This window comes from Vidua chalybeata, chromosome 3, assembly GCF_026979565.1.
Source record: "Vidua chalybeata isolate OUT-0048 chromosome 3, bVidCha1 merged haplotype, whole genome shotgun sequence".
NCBI lineage: Eukaryota > Metazoa > Chordata > Aves > Passeriformes > Viduidae > Vidua > Vidua chalybeata.
In genome coordinates, this window is record NC_071532.1 from 57,730,263 (window position 1) to 57,753,928 (window position 23,666).

The window sequence follows — 23,666 nt, forward strand, 5'->3', positions numbered from 1 at the left end:
CTCATAAGTTACAAGAACGCAGCGATGCCGTGTGTATGTGCTCAGTGCCCTAACTTTAGCTGACAGAGCAAACCCTCCCCTTCAGCGTGCCTTCTCTGCTAAAAACCTGTGTGTATGAACACAGGGAGTGGAGGAAAACAGAGACAGGAAAAAGAGAGAGAGACCCTGTAACTGAATGGGTAAGGAATGTGCATGGAGCTGTGCATGGATAGATGTCTGATGTCTCAACTATTTGTTAAAAGGCAAAAGCAATACTTCCGACAGACGGCCCTCCCCTCGCTTGCAATAGGCTCCCCAGAATAGCAACAGCCTGTGTCACTGCAAAGGGCAAAGCCTTCTGAAATAGCAACAAAGTTGTTCACGAACCACTTTGTGGTTTGCATTTGGTTTCAGCCAGCTTCAGGAACTTGTTGCCATGAGGAAAACAACCTGCCCTTTCCTGGCCGGCCGGGGAAGGAGCACGGCGCCGTGAAGCGCTCCCGCCCAAGGTGCGAAGGGGGCAGTGATGGGACCTGGGCAGAGCACGGAGGACCCCAGCCAGCAGAGCCAGACGATGAGAGCAGGGGAGGATGAGGAGCGCAGCCGGGGCTGCGGCCGCTCCCGGCTCCCGGCTGCAGCAGGTAAGCAGGCAGGAGCTGAGTGCCAGCTGTTGGCCAGCAGCAGCTGCCCGCATAGCTAATGCTCGGGGCCGGGGGAGAACGGCCCCACAAAGTCAAGGGACTCTTGAGACGTGCCTTCTCGGTTTCTAAAAGTGCAAGAGGGGAACATACGAGTAAGGAAGGGGACTGCCAGCTTGAATTTTGAATGAAGGTTTGTGTGATACTTTCCCTAAAAGGCCTCGGTTCTACTGCTCGTGTAGGTGCTGTCTGTTGTGTAAATCCTTTTCCTTCATGAAGATCAGCCATCTGAAAGGTAGGAGAACCTCTGCCCTCTAACAACAGTGATCTGGTCCTTGCACACTCGGGGGCAGTTCAGCCCTTTCACCGGAGTGAGTGGAGGGAGTCCAGGCAAGCACTGCACCTGTCCATGCAGGGGAACAGTTCAGGGGACAGGGTCTCCCTCCCGTTTTTACTTGCCTAGCATTTCAGGAAGAAACAGGGTTTCTATGCTGGCACCCTCAAAAATCAGCTGTAACATTTATTCTGCAATAAGTTTTTAAGTGCAGAAACTGAATTTCATTGCTCTTCATCTTTGCTGTCCAGCCAGTTTTTGTCAGTTGCAGCATAGTTTTGCATTTTCAAACTCTTTCCCAGATGATAAAATGAAGGGGATTATGCCCCACAATCATATTTCTCAGCCACAAGGCTTATTATGCCTTATTTTAAGCTCTACCCAAACAGGACATCATGGTCATAAGCCAGAAATGACAATGTCCCAATCAGATTTTGTTCACTTTGAGCTGAATGAACTGATTAATGCAGGAATATTCAGAAACCATAGGCACAAATGCTTTGTTGGAGTGTAATAGTCCTCTGTCAAGCAATGTCTCCTGATACTGGAATCAGAGGTTAGCCAAGAACAGAAAGTCAGAAAGTGTGCTGACACATTTAACATTGCCTTAGGGACTGAGGAGAGCAGTGCAGATGGTTATGGGATAGTAATAAACAGATAGCAAAGTTTCTGCAGCACATGGGTTAAGGTTAGAAGAGTATGTGCAAATTACACATCTGTCCTTATCCTCAAAAATTAAAGCAGTAACCTGAGGAATATATAATTACATAGTTAGAAATTAAAAGAACTTGTTGATTCTTACTAGAAGCTTACAAAACAAAACCCATATGCCATTTCATGTAATGAGGGGATAGACTACCTGTTGACATAATGCAATTACATAGCAGAAGAGTAAGAGAGGACATGGACATGGTGGGTCTTTCTGGGATCTGCATTCCCTGTCTTTCCATCTTTGTCAGAGGGCTTTTGTTCATGAAATTTGAATATTGTTTACAATGTACATTAATTTGGCTTATACCGTACAAAGTATTCAGTGCTTCCCACCACTGGAGGTGTTTAGATGAGAGGTACATTTCTTTCCTTCCACCTTCTCTTTTAGTCCAATTTACAAAGTATTTGTTTAGGGTTTGCCTTTCACACTTGGGTGGGAGGAGCCCCATTTGTCAAATGATTGTGATTCCACATGGCCCTGACATTATTTTTGGTTAAGTTAGTATTTTCTGAGATTTTCCACCTCTGTTTGCAATATAGCTTTGTCCCAGAGCTGTCATTTATGTCATCCTGTAGGATCTTGTTGGGTAACTGTTTCAGATCCCATGCCAGACTCCTAGAGGGAGAGGTAGATCAGATGTATGGTAGCTAATAGGAGAAATGCACCTATTGAGCAGTTACTGGATCTAAAGAAACCTCAGGTATTGGAATAGAGCAACTGGGTAACATATCTCTCTTTATACCAGACAACTGGATGAGATAGAGAAAGTGACTGTGGCAGCACAGCAAACAGCATGATAACATGAAAATGGGAGAATTACCTTTTATGGGAAGCAAAACCATGATTTAATTATGCAGCAATTCCCAATACATGCCATTAAACATTTATCCTAAAAAAAAATTCCTTATGTTATACACTTCAGCAAAATATTCCTTAATGACAATTTGGGAAATTTAAATACTATATCCCTTGAAAGACACACTTTTTGTATGTCAGTACTCAGATGGAGAAGAAATATGTTATTAGAGAGAGCTTAAAATTTTCAGGTACAGGTGCTGTAGTTTTAAAATTTATTGTAGATAAAAGTAGATATCATTCTATTGAAAAAAAAGATAGATTCTGTGCTGTGGATTTATATCTAGGCAATGTATTCAACTCATTAGGATTTTCTAACCTGTGCTTATTAACCAATGGTTCACTTGAGAACTTGAATTCACTTTCCAAAGGTCTAAATAGGTCAAAGAAATTGCAAGGATTTAAAGAACTTTCCTGACAGGAAAATACTTCCCTTCCAAATGGAGACATTTCTCATCTCAGATTAAATCAAAGTAAACAGAAGAAAGTACCATGGTGGAAGAGATTGTTGAGTCCCCTCCTATCAAAATAGATATATTTGCACAGGTTACATAAAGTAATCTCCCTTCCCCCCTCCCAGTAGTTTTCTATATGCACCCTGAATGATCTCTTGGGAGAAAGCAAAGAAAAACTACATCACAGAAATCTCAGTGTCTGGACTAACATGGAGCATGGTACTGCCAAACTGAGCTGGAAAGGGCCCCTTTCTCATATCTCTCCCTCCCATTAGGTGGGTGAAGAGTGGTGTTTCCCAAATCAGCCTGCTTGCAGATCTTCCCTGGCACTGATCATTTATCCATAATGCCTATAAAATATATGCACAGACCAAATACTGTGCCTTTGGAATGAATGTATTTTTCCAAATTTGTGCTTGAAAATAAGTAAAGGGGCACATCCTTAGTACTTGGCCCCATCCAGCCTCATCTCAGTACACTGTGCTGCTGTGCTACAACTGCAGTTGGTCTCCTTTTCAGGAACCAAGCATAAACAATTCCAACAAATGTTCTTAAAGATAGGTTTGTTTGCCAAGTTGGGCTGTTTTTGACTTGAACAACAGTTGTGAGAAACCACTTTGTTTACATGGGAAACTAGAGAATAGACTTTCCAATCACTTGTCACATACCAGCCCCACACTCATTAGCCATGGTGTTAGTGGCAGACACAAGGAGAAAATTCTCTGGTAGCTATCATTAAAATATTTTATTCCTCTGGGCTGTACACTGCCATATGTTCTGTTGGCATCTCATAAAAATAAGAGAAATATATGTGTGTATATATATAAAAAGAAGCTTTTTGTAAAAAAAAAGAACTACCTAAGCAGCTGCCTAAGAACTGCCAGCAGCATCATTAAAAGTGACACTTAAAAGGATTGTGAGTACAACTACTGCAACATTCTTTATCTGGAAATGTTAAAGCAAAACATATGCTGAAGTCAGAGGGAATTTTGCCTAAAGGAAGGTCATGAAGGGAAACTGAGTAGAGATTTCAAGGTTTAGCTCAGCAGGCAGTTGTGAGCAGGCAAGTTTCGGGTACACCAGTTAAAACAAAACCTCATGGTGATATAATGTTTTTCAGTGGAATAGTGCCTGTGAGGGACAAGAGACACCAAGTTAACTAATGACTTTTTTGCTGCTAATGCAGAAGGACAATGTGTCTCCCTCTGCATCATGTCAAGATCTGCTTTTCGTTTGGGGGTGCTCTAGTTACAGCCCTCTGCTATTTCTGTACAACTGTGGGTATGTGTCACTGGACACATGAAGAAGGATACCAGCTGACCCAGTAAAAACAAACAAAATAAACATGAAGATATTGATCAAGTTGCTGTTCTTGGAGAAGCAAGAAATATATGGACTTAAATACTTCCCAATCAATTCCCAGGTGTCCAAGCTCTACATCCAGCTTGTACAGACTCTCAGACTAAAAATAAGTAATCATCTCAGTTTCCTTATGTAAGGACCACAGGCTGATGTGAACACAGTCTGGATTGTAAAGAACACTGCTGGTGGTGGACTCTATCAAGATATTTGACTTGACACTCTCCTTCAGAAACTGAAATCATACAAAAATGACACTCCAACAGTTTAATAATTAAGAACTATATAGGACACAGACTTCAAAGTATCAGGAGGGTACAACTAATACAGTTGTACCCTAACTGATACAGTGTTGTACCCTACTGATACTTTGAAGTCTGTGTCCTACATAGTTCTTAATTATTAAACTGTTGTACCCTGTATACAGTGTTGTACCCTACTGCTGTGTTTCTGCTGGAGAGCCTTAAACTCAGTTTTTGCCCCTCTGTTACTTACTGTTCTTGGTTTCTTGGAAGAAAATAATAACAGATTATTTAACAGGGTGATAAAGGTGATGGGTAATCAAAAAAATGTGATATATCATTGGCTGAACAGAATTTGGATGCCTTGGCTTGCTGACTGCAAGTGAATGTGCTATCTGGGGTTCCTCTCTGCTAACTTTAGACATCTGCATCTGAGCAAGCCGTGGTTTCCTTTTATAGGCAATGGAGGGAAGTAGGCATCAGACCTAATTCAGACGTCTAGAAGTGCCTATTTTTCTCAAGTGGTTACAAGAGAAATCTAGAGATGATGTAGATGTCTCAAAAGGTAAGTTGAACCCATCCTATGTATTTTAATACAGACAAATGTAAATTTGCATTCCTCATTAGGATGCAATGAGGCAGGCCACATTTAAAGGCAAGGCAGTGCCTAGGAAAGAATCCAGTCAGAGAAAAAGTAGGTTTTCCTGAAGGATAACCAGAAGATAAGCTTCTATACATGGCTGTGAGAATCCTTGGACAAATAGAGAGGGAAATCTCCATAAGGACTGGAAAAATTATGTCAAGTTTCTCTTTGGCACTGTGTAATCACTGCAGGAACACTGGGTCCAGATCACAATTTACTGAAGAAGCTGGTGGTCTGAAAAAGTTCAGAGAACAGAGGTTTGATTATTTCAGGGATTGGTAAACTTGTAAATCTTCATAGGGTAAGAAGCTAAAAAAGGAGATGTCTGTTTGTGAGATGACCCAATGATATAAGTTTGTACTTAGAGAACCCAGTTAAGTGTGGGAAATGGAGAATGGGATCTGATGGCTGGAAGCTGAAGTTGCAGAAATTAAGTCGAGAAATAATTTACAGATAACTTACAGTGAAAGCAATTAACCATTGGGATGACCTATGACTTAAAGTCATTGGTTTTCAATCACTAGCCATTTTTAAATCAAAGCTGAATGTTTTAAATTGCCCAGTTCAGATAAAATATAATTGAAGTGTGTCTGAAGGATCATGTTGTGCTGTTTGTGAGCGTCAGACTGGAAGAACACAATGCTCTCTAGTCCATAATATATAAATTGAGGTAAAATCCTACATTAAATATATGTGGCTCAATGATACAGAATACAGAGATACTCAAGAAAGCACAAACATCAGCACTGATCAGAAGTTTGGGCAGAGCACTGCGATCAAATTAGCAGTTTAGTTTCTGATATGCTCATTCCTTCAGCACAACACTGTGTTGTTATCAGCCCAAATTTCCAGCCAGGATTCATTGGAAGGGTATATTCTCCAGATATAATAATATACAGCAAGCAGGCAACTCAAAAGTATAAATGGCAAGGAGAAATTATGTTTTGCAATGATAAAACAAATATTGCATATATGCATTGCAGGATGCAGCACAAAGCAGCTTAGCTGTAGTCAGCAGTACTTCCACTGAAGTACTGTTCAATGGGTGAAAGAAGTACAGCAGGACCTAACCCAGGCTTCTATTTAAAATAAGTGAAATGGTCTCAGATACTGCAGATATAAAGGAGGAAAAAGCTTTAGAAATATTAACAGATATGGACAACAATATTATAAAAAAGATTGTTCCATCACTGGAGCATTTTGCATATTTGTTTCTTTTATTTTCTTCAAGATGTCCCATCTCCATTCCCAATAAATCTACCACCTGCCCCCACCTTCTGAAAGACTTTTCACAATAATCCCATTCCCCCTCTGTCCTTATAGCCCATCAAGACAAAACCATGTGCTTCTCCCCTGTCTCTTATCTATCTCTGGTTTGCCAGCCACACCAGCTCAGCAGCTGAGTGAGTTGAGGTGCATTTGGTGCACACAGTATCTCAGGGCTGTTGCTGTTTGGCTCAAAGTTAGGAGAGCTAATAGGTGATACTTATCTTAATAGACTTAATGGGCTTACACATCTCCCCTGACCCCCGAGGCATGGCTTGTATTCACAGTTGTACTGTGCTACTCTCCATAATAACCTCTCTGCCTATGGAGTGGCTGCAGGGTGGGATGGTGGAACTGTTTGATTCTGGGAGTTGTTAGGAGAACACAGGGTGGCTTGGGCTGCACATGTGCCAGGGATCCTGCCAGCAATTTAGTAGGGTATGTGGCCACATGCCAAGGCCTGGGCCTGGGCTTTGGCACTGTTTACTTTAGCAGTGCAGACGTACTGCTAGGGCTGCACTCCTTCTCTCTATTCAAGATTTGCTTTTGAAATATAATATCCTCTGTCAAATGGGACTGATCCTCACCAATGTGCTCAAAATTATTGGCAAGGAACTCTGAGCAGTCAGCGTGATCAAAGAGCCTTAATGCCTTAGAAAAATGAGCTAAAAATAAACAAACTCTGTGTATCATTTCCAATTAGACCATATACCACTCATTCCAGGAGAATTTACTAAACAGAGACTCTGTTATGCTGCAAAAGCCACCTCTCCTCCAACATGTCCCATCTCTCTAATTGCAAAATCAGAAGTCAATTTACTCTTTTCCTAGCTATGTGGCAGCCAACATCATGACGTGAGGAAAATCATGCTGGGAGAAAGAACAAGACCAACAATAACAAATTGATATATTCCTCAAGGTTTAGGGTGCAAAAGGCTTCACAGTTAGTAGAATATGATCAGTCAAATCTATCTTGTAACAATAAACAATGAATCACAATTGTATAAAATGAGTTTGTTTTAAAGTGGGTGTTCAAAGGCGCATAATCTGCATTGTTTGCATAATCTGTTTCTTGTTCCTGACATTATGGTTGTCAAAGGCGATGCAAAATATTTGATCAAGATATTCCAAAGAATCTGAGTTTAGATGTGAGCAAAGCCCAGAAAGTTCATGAGTTTGCCTCAAAGATCAGTTTCCCTAGAATATCCCAGATATCTGCATCAGCCTGGTGCTCACTGAATAAGTCTTCAATCTGGCAAAATAGAAACAATGGTACCAGCAGCCTTCATGTCATCCTCAGGCGAAACAAAGGAAATAATAAGTGGTGAGGGAAAACTTGTTTGAATCAAGGTTGAAGCAGTTTGGCTAAGAACGCTTTCCTTGCTCATGGTACTCTAGTTGGGTGGATGAGACTTTCTCAGTTTAGGAAAAACACTGAAAGATTTCAAGGCAAAAATTGCTTTCTCACCATTTTTTTTTGCAATAATATTCTGAAGCAGAAGGTTTAATTATTTAGGACCTGATCAAAACCTTATTGACTTGTGATCAGAAAGATAAGGAACACAAAAGCCTTAAAACTAAAGATTATATATTCATTACTTTTTTTTTTTCTTTTTCAGAAATAGCTTTTTCTGTAAATAGCTTTTATATCACCACTGCTGCTGGATGCGTATTGTACCTAATTGCTTTGCCTAGAAGTTACAGAGAGATTTTTTTTAAATTGGAAGATCAAATAAAGTTATTATTAATTGTCAGAATGTTGCAGAAATCACTCTTTCAAGGTTTTTTGTTTTATCCTCTTATTTCAGATTGTGGAACATTCACCTTTCTATCTTCTGCCATTGCTGCCATAAGTGGACTTCTGATGGGCTACGAGTTGGGCCTTATCTCTGGAGCTCTTCTTCAGATGAGCAGCATTTTAAAACTCTCTTGCAAAGAGCAGGAAGTCATTGTAAGTTCTCTGCTTTTTGGGGCCTTATTTGCATCCCTTACTGGTGGATTTCTTATAGACAGATTTGGAAGGAGACTTGCTATTATTATTGCATCTTCCTTACTTGTGCTGGGGAGTCTGATCTTACTGCCCTATGAATCATACGAGATACTCATTGTGGGCCGGATTGCCATAGGTATTTCCATATCATTATCATCAATTGCAACATGTGTGTATATCGCTGAGATCGCCCCACAGCACAGAAGAGGCCTCCTTGTATCATTAAATGAACTCATGATTGTGATAGGCATTCTCTTTGCCTATGTTTCAAATTATGCATTTGCCAGCATATCTCATGGCTGGAAGTACATGTTTGGCCTTGTGATTCCATTAGGTGCTTTGCAGGCTATTGCCATGTATTTCCTTCCTCCAAGCCCTCGGTTTCTTGTGATGAAAAATAACGATGAAGCGGCAAGAAAAGTACTGGAGAGGCTACGGGAAACATCAGATGCTACTAAAGAGCTTACTGTGATTAAGTCTTCCCTGAAAGATGAACATCAGTATAGTTTCTTGGACCTGTTTCGTTCAAAAAACAACATGAGAGCCCGAATGCTGGTAGGACTCACTCTAGTGTTTTTTGTGCAAACAACTGGGCAGCCCAACATTTTATTTTATGCATCAACTGTTTTGAAGTCAGTTGGGTTCCAGAGCAATGAAGCTGCCAGCTTGGCTTCCACTGGAGTTGGAGTGGTTAAAGTGGTCAGTACAGTCCCAGCTACGTTTTTTGTGGATCAAGTTGGAAGTAAAACTTTTCTGTGTGTTGGCTCTTCTGTTATGGCAATATCGTTGGTCACTATGGGCTTAGTGAACCGTAACATACATGTGAATTTCACCAAGGTCTGCAGAAGCCATTCTCCAGAGGATTTCTCTCTCCAGAGACCAGGAAACTTTACTGTCACCAATGGGAGTCTCAAGGACCTCTTTGCTAGCATGGCTTCAACAGAAAGATTGTCATTTGATGTACAAAGCCCAGATGTTGTCAGGACAGGAGAACTGAACAGGACTGCCCTGGCAGGAGGCAAAAGCACAACAGGTTCTCACGTGGAAAGTGGGGAGGTTCCTGTTGTCCTGAAATGGCTCTCACTGGCCAGCCTGCTTGTCTATGTTGCTGCATTTTCCATAGGTCTTGGACCAAGTAAGTGTTTAATTTTTCTAACTGTTTGTAACTTATATTATCAAGTGCTGGGATGACATGCCTGGTTTGGCATTAGGCAGTTCCTAAGTTGGGCAAAGCAGTGTTGTCTGCCAATATGCACTGGTATTGTCACACACCATCCTGGTAGGCCTGACATATACTTTTTAGGAAGAGGTCCTGCCCCTTAAGATCAATGACCTGATCTCCCTTCTGTTCAGTGCAATTAACTGGTCCCTCTTCAGTCAAGAACTGCTCTTAGCTTTGTACAGCAAATTATGGAGACCCTGGCTATCTTTCCTCTTTCTAGTCTATTGTGTCATTACACTGGGAAGGTTAGGATGTAGGCATTTGCTGCTGCTAGCTCCTAAACCCAAGATGATGATAAGCTCTGGACCTCTGTATGGTATGACATTATCAAATCCACAAAATACCAACCTGCCTGAGTCCCGCCAAGGATCTGTCCCTCTGACTGTGTAATAGTCTCCAGATGTAGAAAACACATTCAAGGTACCATAATTCATGAGCAAGCTGTAGTACCATTGCCACTGCTTGGGCAAAGTAAAATTCAACAACAATACAAGTAGGAGGACACAAAGGTGTGACACTGTACAGCTGACACTGTACTGCTGCATCTGCCATCACACTTGCACAGGTCTCACTCTCTCCTGAGGAGAGCATGTCTGTCATTCCAAGGGACTAGAAATTAAATCTCTCAGTTTTCTTTTGTTTTGTTTCAATAGCACTTGCATAATGTTGTACTTTGAAGGGGTTGACTTTTTAAGTCACTCTGCAAAACCCACATGCCAATTCCGTTATTTATTAACAGACTTTATGTGCTTTTGCACTCTGGCTCAAACTTGCATCGCAAACAAACTGTACTCTCCTGTACTATTATGATAAAAAGCTTTCCACAAGGATACAACCCAACAGTTGCACTAACAACAAGTCCCCTGCAGTATTTATTTATTTTAAACATTGCTCACAGGGAGAGCAGTGTGAGATAAGCATTCATTGCCAGGGTTGCAAGCTTAATGGTGTTATTACAGCATTATTCCTTCCCTTGAAGATTGTCTTGGGGCTGGATTCTGCTTTCTGTGACATAGGTTCAAAAACAGGGGTGAAACCCTGAAAAGAAAATGTTACTTGAACTTTTATTTGGGCGTTTCAAACATATATTTAATGACCGTTAGAGTGGGGTCACATGTTCAGTCTTGGCCTCCTGCTGAAATCTGCTTTCCTGGTGACCTGGCTGTAAATGAGTTCTTCGTCATTTAAGTTGGCCTAATGTGCAGTTAATGAGAGCAATGTCTATTTTCTTGAGGGCTACAAAAACTGATGTGTTTTCCAGGCTAATCTGAGAAGTCTCTGAGGCCAGTGCTGGTTTCTTGACCTCTTTCCTGACTTGAGAGCTCAAATGCTTTCAAACAGAAAATGGGAAAGAACAGGCACCCTCTCAGCTCCATCATGGAGAAATCATGTATAAAGCCATTGTGAGGCAATTTATACTGACAGATGCATTTGCCTAGCAAGTGAAGGCCAGGTCTAGCAGAGATACAGGCATTTGAAATTGCAGCTAAGTCCTTTCAAGGCATTTTCCTGCCTTTGAAAGTGCACTGTTCAGTTAAAATTTCAGTTAAAAAGTATAGAAAATGCAAGGGTTGGAGAACCAAGAGATTGTTGAAGTCTGCAAAATATCTATCATGCTTGAATAGTGTGGATTGAGATGCAAAGTTATAAGTTGTGTCTCATATACAGCCTACAACATCTCCTGTTTGGAGCCCTAATCCCTGAATGTGTTTTCAAAGCCTAGCTTTCTTACCCTCAGTGGACCTTTCTTAGTGTAAAGAAAAAAAAATGAACCCCTTTGCTTTTGTAAATAGTTTTAACACGTTTATGTTATTCATCTCTAAATCTGGCCTGTAGTCTGGACCAGATTGTTTTCCATTGTCTGCTCGTCAGTGGGAAGGAGGCATCGAGGCTGCACTTGCTGGCTGCTGTGTCCAGGCTGTGCCTGGGGCACCTGGGACAAAAGCACAGTAACACCTGCACCAGTGTATTTTCAGTGGGAAACTCTCTTGCTCCATGCAATGCCTGCCTCCATACAATGGCTGGCTAAGGTGAAGGTGGTGTTGAGGACGCCTCTCTTTGTCGATCAAATTGACATCTTTTGGACAAAGGGCAGAGAAGATCTTGCTCTTTTTCTTCCTCACCACAAGGCCATTTCTGGAATAAATTCACCCACTTTATTTTGAGTCCATGCTGCACTATGTTCTGTGGGGATAAAGGAGACTTTATGTAGGACCATTAGGAGATGACACACTCTTCACAGGACAGATCACACAATCTGAGCTCTATCATCTTCTTTTTAACTCCTTTGTACTTTTTTTTTTTTTTTTTATTCTGGTCAAAGAGATAATTACAATCCAGATTAGTGTAGCAGACATTTATAAATTATTTCTCTTTTGTTACCAAATTACATAAAGTAGATTGATTTTTTAAATGAACTAAGCATATACTAAATATCTATTGCCTTTTATCAAAACACCCGGGCAGCACAGTGATGAGCATTGAAAAATAGACAGTGAGAGATAAAAGTAATTTTTGCATTACAAAAGAATTCACAGACTAGCAAGCATCTGCTTAGTCAATTTTTTTATTCTGGGGTGCTCTGTATTTATATCATCAACCCTTACACAAGATAAAAGGAGTATTTCTGCTGCTGTGTTTCAGTTTAATTATGTTTGATGACTGCAGTTGGAGTGCTTGTTCACACTCAATTTCACACAATTATGAGGACGTTTTGTAGATGCAACAAATCAGTGTTGCATCACACCACAGAATAGCACATGCCATTTCTCTTGGGGTGTTTGCAGAGGTGTTTCAAGGCATTCAGTCATTAGCTAAGGGGGCTTGCTTGACACCCATGTCTTGGGTTACCCTTTGTCTGTATGTCAGAAAGGACAAACAAAGATCAGCCGTTTTCATGAGGGAATGATGCCTGTGGAGCCCTAAAGAAACCACTCCTGGCTGCCATGTGAAGGGTGAGGAGTGTGAGAGGGGCTCCTTGTTGTTTGCAGCACTTGTTTTGTGAAGGGAAGCATTGGAACCTGGACAGGGAAGGGACAGGAGAAGTCTGAGCCTGGCAGAAGCACCGCTATGCCTCTCACAGGGGTCAGTGACTGCAGGTTCATGAGATGAGTGTGGTGTGGAGGTAGATCACGGATTCATTGCCCAAGCTAAAATGTGATCACTCGATGTGACCTTGGAAATTGATTTAACACAAAGGACGCACAGAAGTTATCTAGTCAGGGCTATGACTATGCATGACCACTTACTAAATGGCAATGGCACATTTGAGGGTGCAAAAGCTAGAGGTCCTTTCTCATAAAGAGGTGTCAGTTCCTTCATTCACCACTGTGTGTGGTACAACATGTTGGGATGCTGGAACGAGGAAAGCCATGCTCCTGGGATATCAGACTTATTTTCCAAAATAAGGCTGTAAGTATAGGATTCCTATGTTTGGATAGAGCATGTGCAAGAGAATTCTCTTGATTAGCAACTGTAGGGCAGCTATAGCCTCTCTGAAATAGTGTGGGTGCCCAGAGCTCTGCTGCTCTTCTCACAGACGTAATGAACAAAATTCAGATGTCAGATTGCACCCATTTCCAAAGATCTGCTTTTCTGCCTTGACCATCTCCTTTTGCACCATTTATGATCAAATACTAACTAGGGACAGCTTCCCCCCATATTTCCTGCATATCCCTCTGAGTGAGATGATCTCATCAGTAAGTAGCTGGAAGAAATATAGTAGCACCATACACACATATGCAGGGATGCAATGGGGTCTAGAGGCAATGCTCTTTATCAAAAAGAAGTCAGAGTGACTCCAAGAAATCCTAGGCTGAGAAACAAGTAATGCAGACCAATTCTGGACCAAACAGAGTGTCTGTTTTCCCGGTCTGAATTTGTTCTTGAAAATTAAAGGCAAGTGAGCAAAACAGGACTTGGGCAGTACCTCTTTGCACATACTGTGAGAGTGAAGTTCAAGGCAATCCATGAACATCTCAGGGATTTGGTGTGGAATGAGGAACACCTTTAATGAGAGAGGGATGTCAAATGTATGCATTTGGACTGCATGTATGGCTTTGGTGCCTTGTACAAGAGCTCTTCATCTGTGAGTCCTTTAAACACATTTCTGTGTAACTGCAAAAGCATTTAGGCAGTTGGCCAATGAACTTTGGGATAATCTTCTGGAGCAAATCACATCAGCTCTGCTGGCTTCATGGCATTTCATGCTGAGCATGCAGATGAAAATCCACAAAAACACCTACAGATGAGACTGAGGGGCAATTTCATGACATGAATCATCCTCAAAATTCCAAAATCTAGCTGTATAAAGTCCAAAGGTACATATGTCTCTGCCAACCTGGGACAAGGATGTTCTATTACTTCATGTCCTGGAGCAGCTGCCAGCTTTGTGTGGCTCTTCAAAGCCAAGGGATAAACTCTAGAGCTATTTTCTTGGAGACAAACTCCTCTTTCTGATGACAAATCAGAGCTTGCAGGGATGCCTCAGACCCAAGCACTTAGAGCCTTCTTTACACACAGATTGCTGTGGCCACAACACACCCGAGGCAAGTCAGTGTCTGCAGCTGGAGAAGTGTTTCCTGGATTTCAGGGTTTGGCACAAAGAAATACATTTGCCTATCCATGTAGATATAAACCTCAAAATATATTTTTAACATACTTAACAGTCAACATATTAAGTGCATAAACAGGTCTTGGAGGAGGGGTTTAGAGCTTACTGCAAACCCTGATTTTCCACATTGCTGTTGCAGTCCCATTGAATTGTAGCTCCCATGAGTGGGTGCTTGTAGGGTTGGCAGTACTTTGGTATTGCTAAATACCTGTTAAAGAGTTAAATTAAATATCCATGGGAAGCCTTCTCAGGCTGGGATATAATGGCCTCTTCAGCCATCTGCTAGCCTCAGCCACCAGGTGAATATTTCTGATTGGAAAACTGGAAAAAAATTACATGCTCATCACTCTTTCTTCTTAGCTCCTGAAGTGAGCACATTACCTACAAAATGAGAGACCAGCTGACTGCTGGGAGCAACACACTAGTGCCCAGGGCTGTCAGGTCCAGACTCTCAGTGGATGCAAAGCATGTCTGCAGACCATGTACGAGGGGAGGGCAAGCACAGGACCCACAAAATGGGGACACTGCAGTTTGGGGGACAGCACTTCCCCCCAGGATGGCTCTCTGATGGACTCTTAGCCACTCACTCACAGCCATCTCAGACTAAATTTCCTCCTGCATTTGGGGATCCCTAATATCTCCCTTCTCTCCTTGTGTGGATGCAGAGGCACTTAGAGCAGGCAGATTCAAGTTGTTGGAGCTGGCACAAGAGAGGAGGATAAACACAAGTGAACAAACCAGAGGCTTGTGGTCACTACAGTCACTTCCTTTATCTTTATTCTAATGCAGGGAAGACTGGCAGGCCACCAAGCCTGCCTTCGTGTTTTACTAGTTTCACATTGGTTAAATTCCTCCCATATGAAAGACCCAGGATTGTGGCTTTGTGCCCCCCAGGCTGGGTTCCCCCAAGAAGGTGCAGGGACTGTGGTGTCCAGGAAGCCTTACTGTGATGCACCATCTTGCTGCTGTGGGAGCTGTCTGTGTGGAGCATCAGCCCTGGGAGGAGCAAAACCTGTGCAGAGAAGTTGGTAAAGACAAGCCCCTAGAGAGGGCACACCTTAAGAACAAATTTTTACTGATGAAAGTGTAGTTTAGGATGATGAATGTCCATTTCTAGTTTAAATCTAGGCAGATTTGCCATATTGTGTATATCTGAGTTAAATTTCTATGAGCTTGAATGAATACTTTAAAACTGAGATAATTTGTACCTAAAATGGAACAGATGTTTCAATGTGTTTGGGAAACCAACTGATGCAGGAGCCAGACTCAGATTATCAACAAAGGCTAATATTTTCTCCACCAACAGGGGGCTTTCAGATCCCTGCTCTCTTACTCAGGACATGGTGTGAATAAAACTAAGGTTGTGGGTTCAGTCTCTGTTCAATCCTGGTATGGGCCATTCACTTAAAAAGTTGGACTCGATGATCCTTGTGGGTCCCTTCCAACTCAGCATATTCTGTGAAACCTGTGAAATCTGTGACCTTTCCTTTGGCACAATGCTCCTTTCCTTACTGTCTGTTAAAGGAACTTTAGGATGACCAGGAAACTAAATTAGACAGCATTCCACACATAGTATGCTGTAACTTTTTGTAAACCCTGAAGTGGTCATTCAGTTGGACTAGATGACCATTGTATGTCCCTTTGTACTTTTCTATTCTATTCTATTCTATTCTATTCTATTCTATTCTATTCTATTCTATTCCCATATAAAAATCCACTTCTTTTCTCTACATCTTATTGTGAGCTGTTGGAGTAATTTAAATGCAACTTTAAATCAGTGTTGGAACAAGTGGGAAAGAAGGAAGAAGGATCAGGCAAGAAAGATCAAGGAGGTTGGAAGAAAGCTGAAGGGTTCACAAGAAAAGTGAAATCCATAGAGGTGAAGAAGGAAGTAAATCCACCCTCAATCCATCACTGTCTTTCTAATACAATCTTGAATGGTTTGTGGTGGTCTCTCTCTCTGTGTTTTATTGGATTAATCAAGGCAAGACCCAGAGCTGGAACACTGCCATAACGCCCAGAGAACTATACTGGAAGCAAATATAGTCCCTTTGACTTTGGTCCTGTGATTGTTAGATTAACTGGCTACCTGAGTTAAAGCATGATTCAGTAGCACAGTTAAAGGCTGAACCTTTTATGTGTCTTTCACCTCAGTCACTAAGTGCATCTGTAACAAAACCCAGAACAGCTGGTTTGACACATGACGCTACAGTACCGCCCAGGGACTTGATCACAGAGGTCATATCTCTTGCCATCCTGACAATCCAGATTGCATAGGATGCTTTTTCTCTGCCCCTTAATGCTCTTGGGCTTAATCTTGGCCACCAAATGCTTGACCTGAAACTGGAAAATCTTGTTGGAATGAGAACTGTTGGTGTGGAAATTTTGAACCCTCCGTGGATTTAGTTGGCTGTTCCTGTGTTTTGAAATATTGTAAGCTTAATGTTTTTACACTGTCTTGGAAAACACCGGTAAAAAAATCAGATACCTAGAATTCACCTCAATATCTCCTACATTAAAGCAGTATTTCAGGCTTCTAAAAGCAGGTGGTTGGCGTATTAATTTGTAGTGCACAGGAATCTGATGTTAACAGATATTCATGCTCAACATTGCCTTGCATGACATTTGTTTACAATGTTTTATTTTTGAGTTTCTACATTTTCCCAGCAGCTGTGGCCTGAACTTAAAATTCACAGAAATTAGAAACATCAACTTTATGATTTTTTGTGGTTTACTCTGGAAAATGGGATAGTGGTGGGGGCTAAATCAAGTATTCAAAACCAATCAAGTGCTTAATTAAATGCTATGTTGGAGTTTAATGAAGATAATAAACCTTGGGAATATGCCTGTTCCACTGAGAAACAGTACAGAAAGTCCTATTTCAGATAATAAAAAAAAAAAATTATCTTGGATTCTTTGTTTTATGACAAGATTCCTAGCACTGTTTATTTGTACTGAATAGTCTTTTAATGCATGCATCCATGTGGTTTGAATATGACATTCCATGTGCTTATCTAGTTCATCATTCCTGTGCTATTCAAATGCTGCCTCACATGGCCTTTATTTCACACTGTGTCTGTACTACCAAGCTGCAGTAGAAAGACAAGGCATACCAAAATGAAAAATAAAACAAGGGTTGTAAATTGCCCACTTCTCCCTATTTCCTTGCCCCAGATAAAGTTTATCTGAAGCCTCTTGTTAACACATCAAGCTATCCCAGGAACAGGTTTACCTTTTCAAAGGCTGATTGGTAGTAGTGAAGTGCAAGCAAATTTAAGATATTTCTGGATACCTGTATATTAATTTTAGGATTTCAAATTGCAGAAGGTGCTTTCTAAAATATCAGATGAATAGGTTTGTCTTATCTCACTTGATAAAACCTACGAATATGGGGGGCTTTTGTAAGTGACAAAAAGGTCATAAGAAGGAAAAATTGCTTATGTGATAATGAGACATGGGAATGTCAGTGGGAGCTTCTTAATTGTATTACTATGTTATTATATTTCAACCCCAAGACTGCATTTAAACTGTGTGTTGAAATGCACCTGAAATCAGAGACTTGATTTTCACTGACATTTATGTTCCTTTTTGTAACTCTAATATGTTAATGAGGGAAAATCTTGGTGGATCAGGCCAAAGGCTTTGCCTGCTGAGAGACAGAGCCTTGGCTACTGTGAAAAGAGGGAGAGACCACACCATGCCCCAGCCACTCTTCCTATATCCCTGCCATGACAGTGGTTCAATCTGCTGTTGAAAAGGTAGGTGAATTCCTGTGGTTTGGTGTATTATGCTCCACTTAAAGACGGATTTGAGTTAGTATCCTGAGCTTAGTGCTCTGTGTATTGCAAATATCTCTTTACTAATAGTTCTGTGTTAGTAAACCCATTGACACAAAGGTATTGCTTAAAAGAAATGGAGGCTGTGCTTAAAATTATGCACAATTTTAAAGTTTAGCTCATATTGGTTTCCTTAACCATGTTCTAGGAGACAAGAGCATTGTGATACTGAAATCTGTAAAATGTTTGCAGGTCATCTGTCAAGCTTAATAAAATCCAGTTCCCTTTGGAAAGAGGGCTGGGGGAAGAATTTTTAGAGGCAAGCTGATCTTGGGCCAGCTTTGTGCAGAAACGAAAACTGTCAGTAGGATTTCAAGTGCAGAGTCAGTATTTTATTTCACTTGTAAAGTTCATGAAACTAAAACAGGTATTATAAAATATGAGAAAATAGTTATGCCAAAAAGGTAAAAATGTGTAATCAATCACATAACTTACTGGCTCTACTGAGGAAGGTGAGACTGTCAGCCAAAGCACAGAGATCATGGCAAGTCAGTGCATGAAGTCAGGAGACTGTTTCCTCATGGCATTACAGTTCCTGTGCCACACTGAGCTCTGGGAGGATAGCCAGGAAAATTTTCTCAAAGGGAAAGGGCATGCAGGAGGGCACCCAGCTTCTGCTGCCTTGGAAAATCAACCCTAAGTGCAGAAAACTCTTATGGAAGAAACAGAACTAAAAGACACTTCGTGGTGGTTAAACCTAGAGCCTTTACACCTTCCTCCTCACTGCCTTCCTCCAGCAGCAACCAAAGCAAAGCATGAGCAGCCATTTCCAGTGAGGAACTTAAAAAACCTGGATCACTACAGACTTCTCACTAAATAAGTCACTGTTGTAAAACATTGCTTATCCTTTCTACTGGGAGTTTTGTGATGCATGCACACAAATAAAATCTGTTGTTCAAGAGCAAAGGCCTAAATTGTCCCCAGTTGCTGTGTCACAACAGGAATTTTTCTGCTGTGCAACCCCTCAAGGACCACCAGTAGCTCTTGGGTACTGGAAAAACAGGTTCACTTATCCTGCCCAACTGGGTAATTTCTCCTCTACATAACTTTGTAGAAGAGAAATATGTGATAAGCCAAACTAATTCACACAGAACTTCCTCATGAGTTAGGGCTTCTGGCTTCTGCAGTCATTCCTCTGCAAATGCCTCAAAGGATTATCCTGGCTTCAATATTCTGAACAAATAAACACCCACAAACAGGAATACATATTTCAGGTTTTAATTAAAAGGCCTGTTCTTGGATTGCAGTATGTGTTTTATTATAGTAAGTATATTCTCCCTTGAAAGCTTATTTAATTTTTTTCCTTTTTCTCTCTCTTTTTTTTTTTCTTTTCTGCCACTCTGCACGTTGTTCTGTCTTGATGGGAGAATTTGAGTGTCTACATAACAAAGGATGAGAGAAACGGTGACTGTGATATCCAGTTGCAAACAGAATTGTCATCTCACACATCAGTTCAAAACAACTTTTCTTAGCATACCTGAAAAGAGGTACAGACTATTACCATATCTGCCAACAGCAAGGCTATGATGCATTCTTCTTTTTCAACTCCAGCTGGTAACTAAGTACCTCATAGCTGCTTGCTCACGCTTTCCCCATTCCCTTGCCCACTAGGGAAGATAATTGGAAAAAAAAAAGTTAAACCTCATGAGTTAAGAGCAGTTTAATTGAAATAAACAAACAAAAACAATAATTCTAATTATAATAATTATTATAACAATAATACCAATAACTGTGATGAAAAGGGAAGAGGCAGAGAGGGAGAGGAATAAAAACCAAGAGAAACAAGTGATGCCCAACACAATTGCTCACCTCTCACTGACTGATGGCCAGACTTTTCCTGAGCAGTGATCAGTGGTTCCCGGCCAACTCTTCCCAGCTGATAATCTGGGCATGATGCTTTATAGTATAGAATATCCCTTTGGCCAGTTTCTTTCAACTGTTCTGGCCGTGCTCCCTCCCACTTTGTTGTGCGCCTGCTCACTGGGAATGGAAAACTGGGCATGGGAAACTGAAAAGTCTTTGCTTTGGGGTAAGCACTACTTAGCAGCAACTAAAACATCAGCATGTTATCAACATTGTTCTCATACTAAATCCAAAACACAGCACTGTACCAGCTACTCAAAAGAAAAAGGACTCTCTACCAGCTGAAACAGGACAATTCTACTGATAGATTTTCTGCTTTCATTGGGCACTTTTATTGGGCAAGATGGTCTACAAATCACATTGACTAGGAGAATTCTACTATTTCTAGATCCTTATGTATCTATCACTACTTGCCCAGTAATCCTTCAGATGGGGATAACCTCCTCTAAGAAAGCTCATTTGTGACTGTTTTTTCCAGATGAAAATGGACAGTAACTGAGGACAACAGATTTAAGAATAGATTGAACAGCTTGCATTTAAAAGGAAAGCCCATACATCCATAGCATTTCTTTCGAGTTCATGGAGATGAAAATTTGAATAGTAAAAAAAAAAAAAAATCATTAAAATGCAAGCCTACAGTGTAGAAAAGGTTAAGGAAGGAAGGATTACTAAGAAAATCAGATGTGAATTGCATCTCACTGCCCTCTTTCTCAAGTGGCCCAGAGCACAGATGATGGAGGTACTGCTTTGGAATCAATATACTCCCCCAAACCCTTCCTGCTGCCATATCATAAGCTGGAGGAGGCACGAGTGATTTCAATGGTCCACCGCAAGGTTCCTTAAAAAACCCCATGGGAGTGCTCAGCCTGTCTATTAGATAGTGATGCAAATAGTACAAACAGTGGACAACAATGTTTTTGTACTCTGATACAGCCTCAGAGAAAAAAAAGGATTAAATCCCACTTGTCCTAATAATGTTACTGCAAGGAGTCAGCCTGAAGGGTTAACCATTAGAAACAGAACTGTGGTGTACCAGAAGAAAAGAAAAAGAATTTAGATTTGCCACACCATGTCAGCTCCTTCTGGATCATCAGTGGCATCAGGTATCTTGCAACCAGTAGTCTACTGCTTGGAGAGAAGCACCTTGGCAGCCATAGAATTAAAGTACATATTTATAGCCTTCATCTGCAGAGATCAGGATGCAGCCAGAGGCACGAGATTAGCTGAGGCTTCTCCTGACCCATCTCTCAGCAGTACAGCAATTCCACTCCTTTTAATGGGCACACGCAGGGTAGGACTTAACCCTGTCAGGCTGGCTGTCTGCTGGCAGCTTACATGCTCTCCAAAGCGATTCAGCTGCACATTTGCTCTATATTTGCCAGTTATTAATTTTGAGCAGCCACTTCAGTTTCATATTATGGGGTAGAATCAGAGAGAAAGACGTCTCTTGTTAAGCAAAATCATAGATTTTTAGTGCCAGTCACAATCATCTACTTTGTCCTCTTGCACAAAACTGTGGGCAGAGTTTTAAGTCCACTTTTCATGGACTTTATCTCCTTTATCTGCTTTGGAAAATGACCAACTCCCTCCCACCCTCTCCTCTTTACAGTTTAAGCATCCCTCACTTTTGCCAGCCCCCCAGATGACTTTCACTGGATCTTCTGTGAAAGCCTTTGCTATGGTTACATATGTGGGTGCTTGGAGCTGTGCTGGGACAGTGCTGGTGCGTGACAGCAGCACATGTGTTCCCCTAAGCCCAGCTCTGTCCCAGTGTCCTGACAGGCACTCACCTCACCACCACTGCACACTCTGAAGGCTCCTGCCATCCCCTCTGATGGCACAACATGCCCTTTGAAATCAAGATCAGCTACTGCTGAACCTGGCCTTTAGTGGGAAGTGGTTGGCCACCTGGCTATTTCTGGTAATACCCAGCAAAGCCAGAAGCACACTGAAGCCCTTACCCTGGTCTTTATATAAAGGAGACTTATGTTAATATTGTTCTCATTTCAAAATAAAATGTGGTAGGCTCTTGGCTTTTCCCTTTCTAAAAGAATATTGAATTTTAAATGTTATAACCAGTGTAACAGAGCATCTTGGTCATGGTTGCATCTTGAACTACCCAGGCTCAGCACTGAAGCATTATTTGCCTTTTTTTCTCTCATTAAATATCCAACACAGTACTTAAAAGAACCATCATCTTTGGTATGTAAAATGTACTCCCAGCCCTGTGCTCAATTATGCATAATTTATTCAGTCGTAATGGGACTAGCTGAAATCTTCCATTACTATTCTGCTTCCTGCTTGTGCAACCCCTGTGACTTTGTTTAGAGGTGGATGTCACCATCCTGGTCATGGGGCTGTTTATTATATCTGAATCCTCTGCTCTTTCCACTTGGGCAAGGAATATCAGGCCATCTAGTTTCTGTGGTATTTAATGAAACCGTTAAGCTTTCTAAGCCAATGCAATATTTCTGTATTCATTTGCAGTGTGTGCTCTTTCCTCTATATTGCACCATAATGAAGGACCATTAAACTGCACAATTTTTCTTAACTGCTGTCAACACGCAGCACACTGCAGGTCAGCAAAGGTGAATTACTGCCTGCAGCAACAAATCCCGCAGTTGTTGAATCGAGCACAGAGAATCATGCTGCCCAGCCCTTAGCCTCATCTCTTACCTACATCTCACCGAGGATCATCAGCTCTTTTCCCATCCATTCCACTGACAGCAGCCAGCGGTGGCCGGAGCAGACACTGAAACCTACAGAGTGTGTGCAGTGTGATTGCTATGGCAGCATCCTTTGGAAATTCTGCTGGATTACACAGCAGATGGAGGGGTGGGGGGTGAGGGTGGTATTTGCAGCCTCTTTTTAAGGACAGGCTGATTGCCCCTATGGAATGCCACTGCTTAGGCTGGTGAAGGCAGTGACTTTGGGAGCATGAAGGTTAAATTTCTGTACTGTTGTGCGCGCAGCGCAGAAGGCAGCAGCAGTCATTATGAATGGGAGCCTGAACCTAGCTGCTGGCTTCCCCAGAGCAAGTCACATCCCTGCCGTACCTACAGCAGCTGCTGCTTTTTGGCAAAGGTACAAATAGTAAACACAATCCCAGAGAGGTGCTAAAAGCAAAGAATCGATGGTTATTGCTGCTTCAGCTTGGGGAAAGGAGTAAACAGACTGTAGTGTCAGATTTCTACAACTGCTCTTTCCCCCCGGGGGAATGAGCCTATCCACTCCTTGCCAGCTAAGCAGAGGTCAGGGCCATGCCAGCGGGTGTGTAGCTACCATCAGCAGACATGAAAAACAGTCCTGGTGTTTTGGTGGCATCTGTCTAAACTAAATAAGTGGTTGCAATAAAAGCAGCTAACCACTACTACAGCTTGATGCAGATCCTCAAGTAGTTTGGTTTCTTAACAGGAAAACAACACGATTCAAATGAAATAGAGATTTCCGCATATCACTTCACAATCCTCCAGACAAATTATCAGTTAGGCTGAAAGGGTCAGTCTGTTGTTGGAAAACAACATGGTATTGGAGGTGCCGCAGTGCCACACACTTCAGTGGCAGCATGAGCCATCCTCCAGTGCCCAGAACACTGCTTTGTTCCTGGAGGTTGCCTTATGCCCAGCAGAAAGTGGGTTTGGATTCTCTCAACCTTTATTT

General features: G+C 41.6%; 1 protein-coding gene across 1 annotated transcript in view; it reads left to right on the forward strand.

The window, feature by feature from the left end:
- The first annotated feature begins 370 nt into the window (after positions 1–370).
- Positions 371–23,666, forward strand: part of SLC2A12 (solute carrier family 2 member 12) — a 28,897-nt gene continuing 5,601 nt past the window's right edge. The window contains exons 1-2 of the mRNA XM_053937598.1: positions 371–620; positions 8,292–9,608. Of these exons, the coding sequence (XP_053793573.1) occupies positions 506–620; positions 8,292–9,608 (1,432 nt within the window). The 5' untranslated portion in view covers positions 371–505. The remainder of the gene's footprint in view (positions 621–8,291; positions 9,609–23,666) is intronic.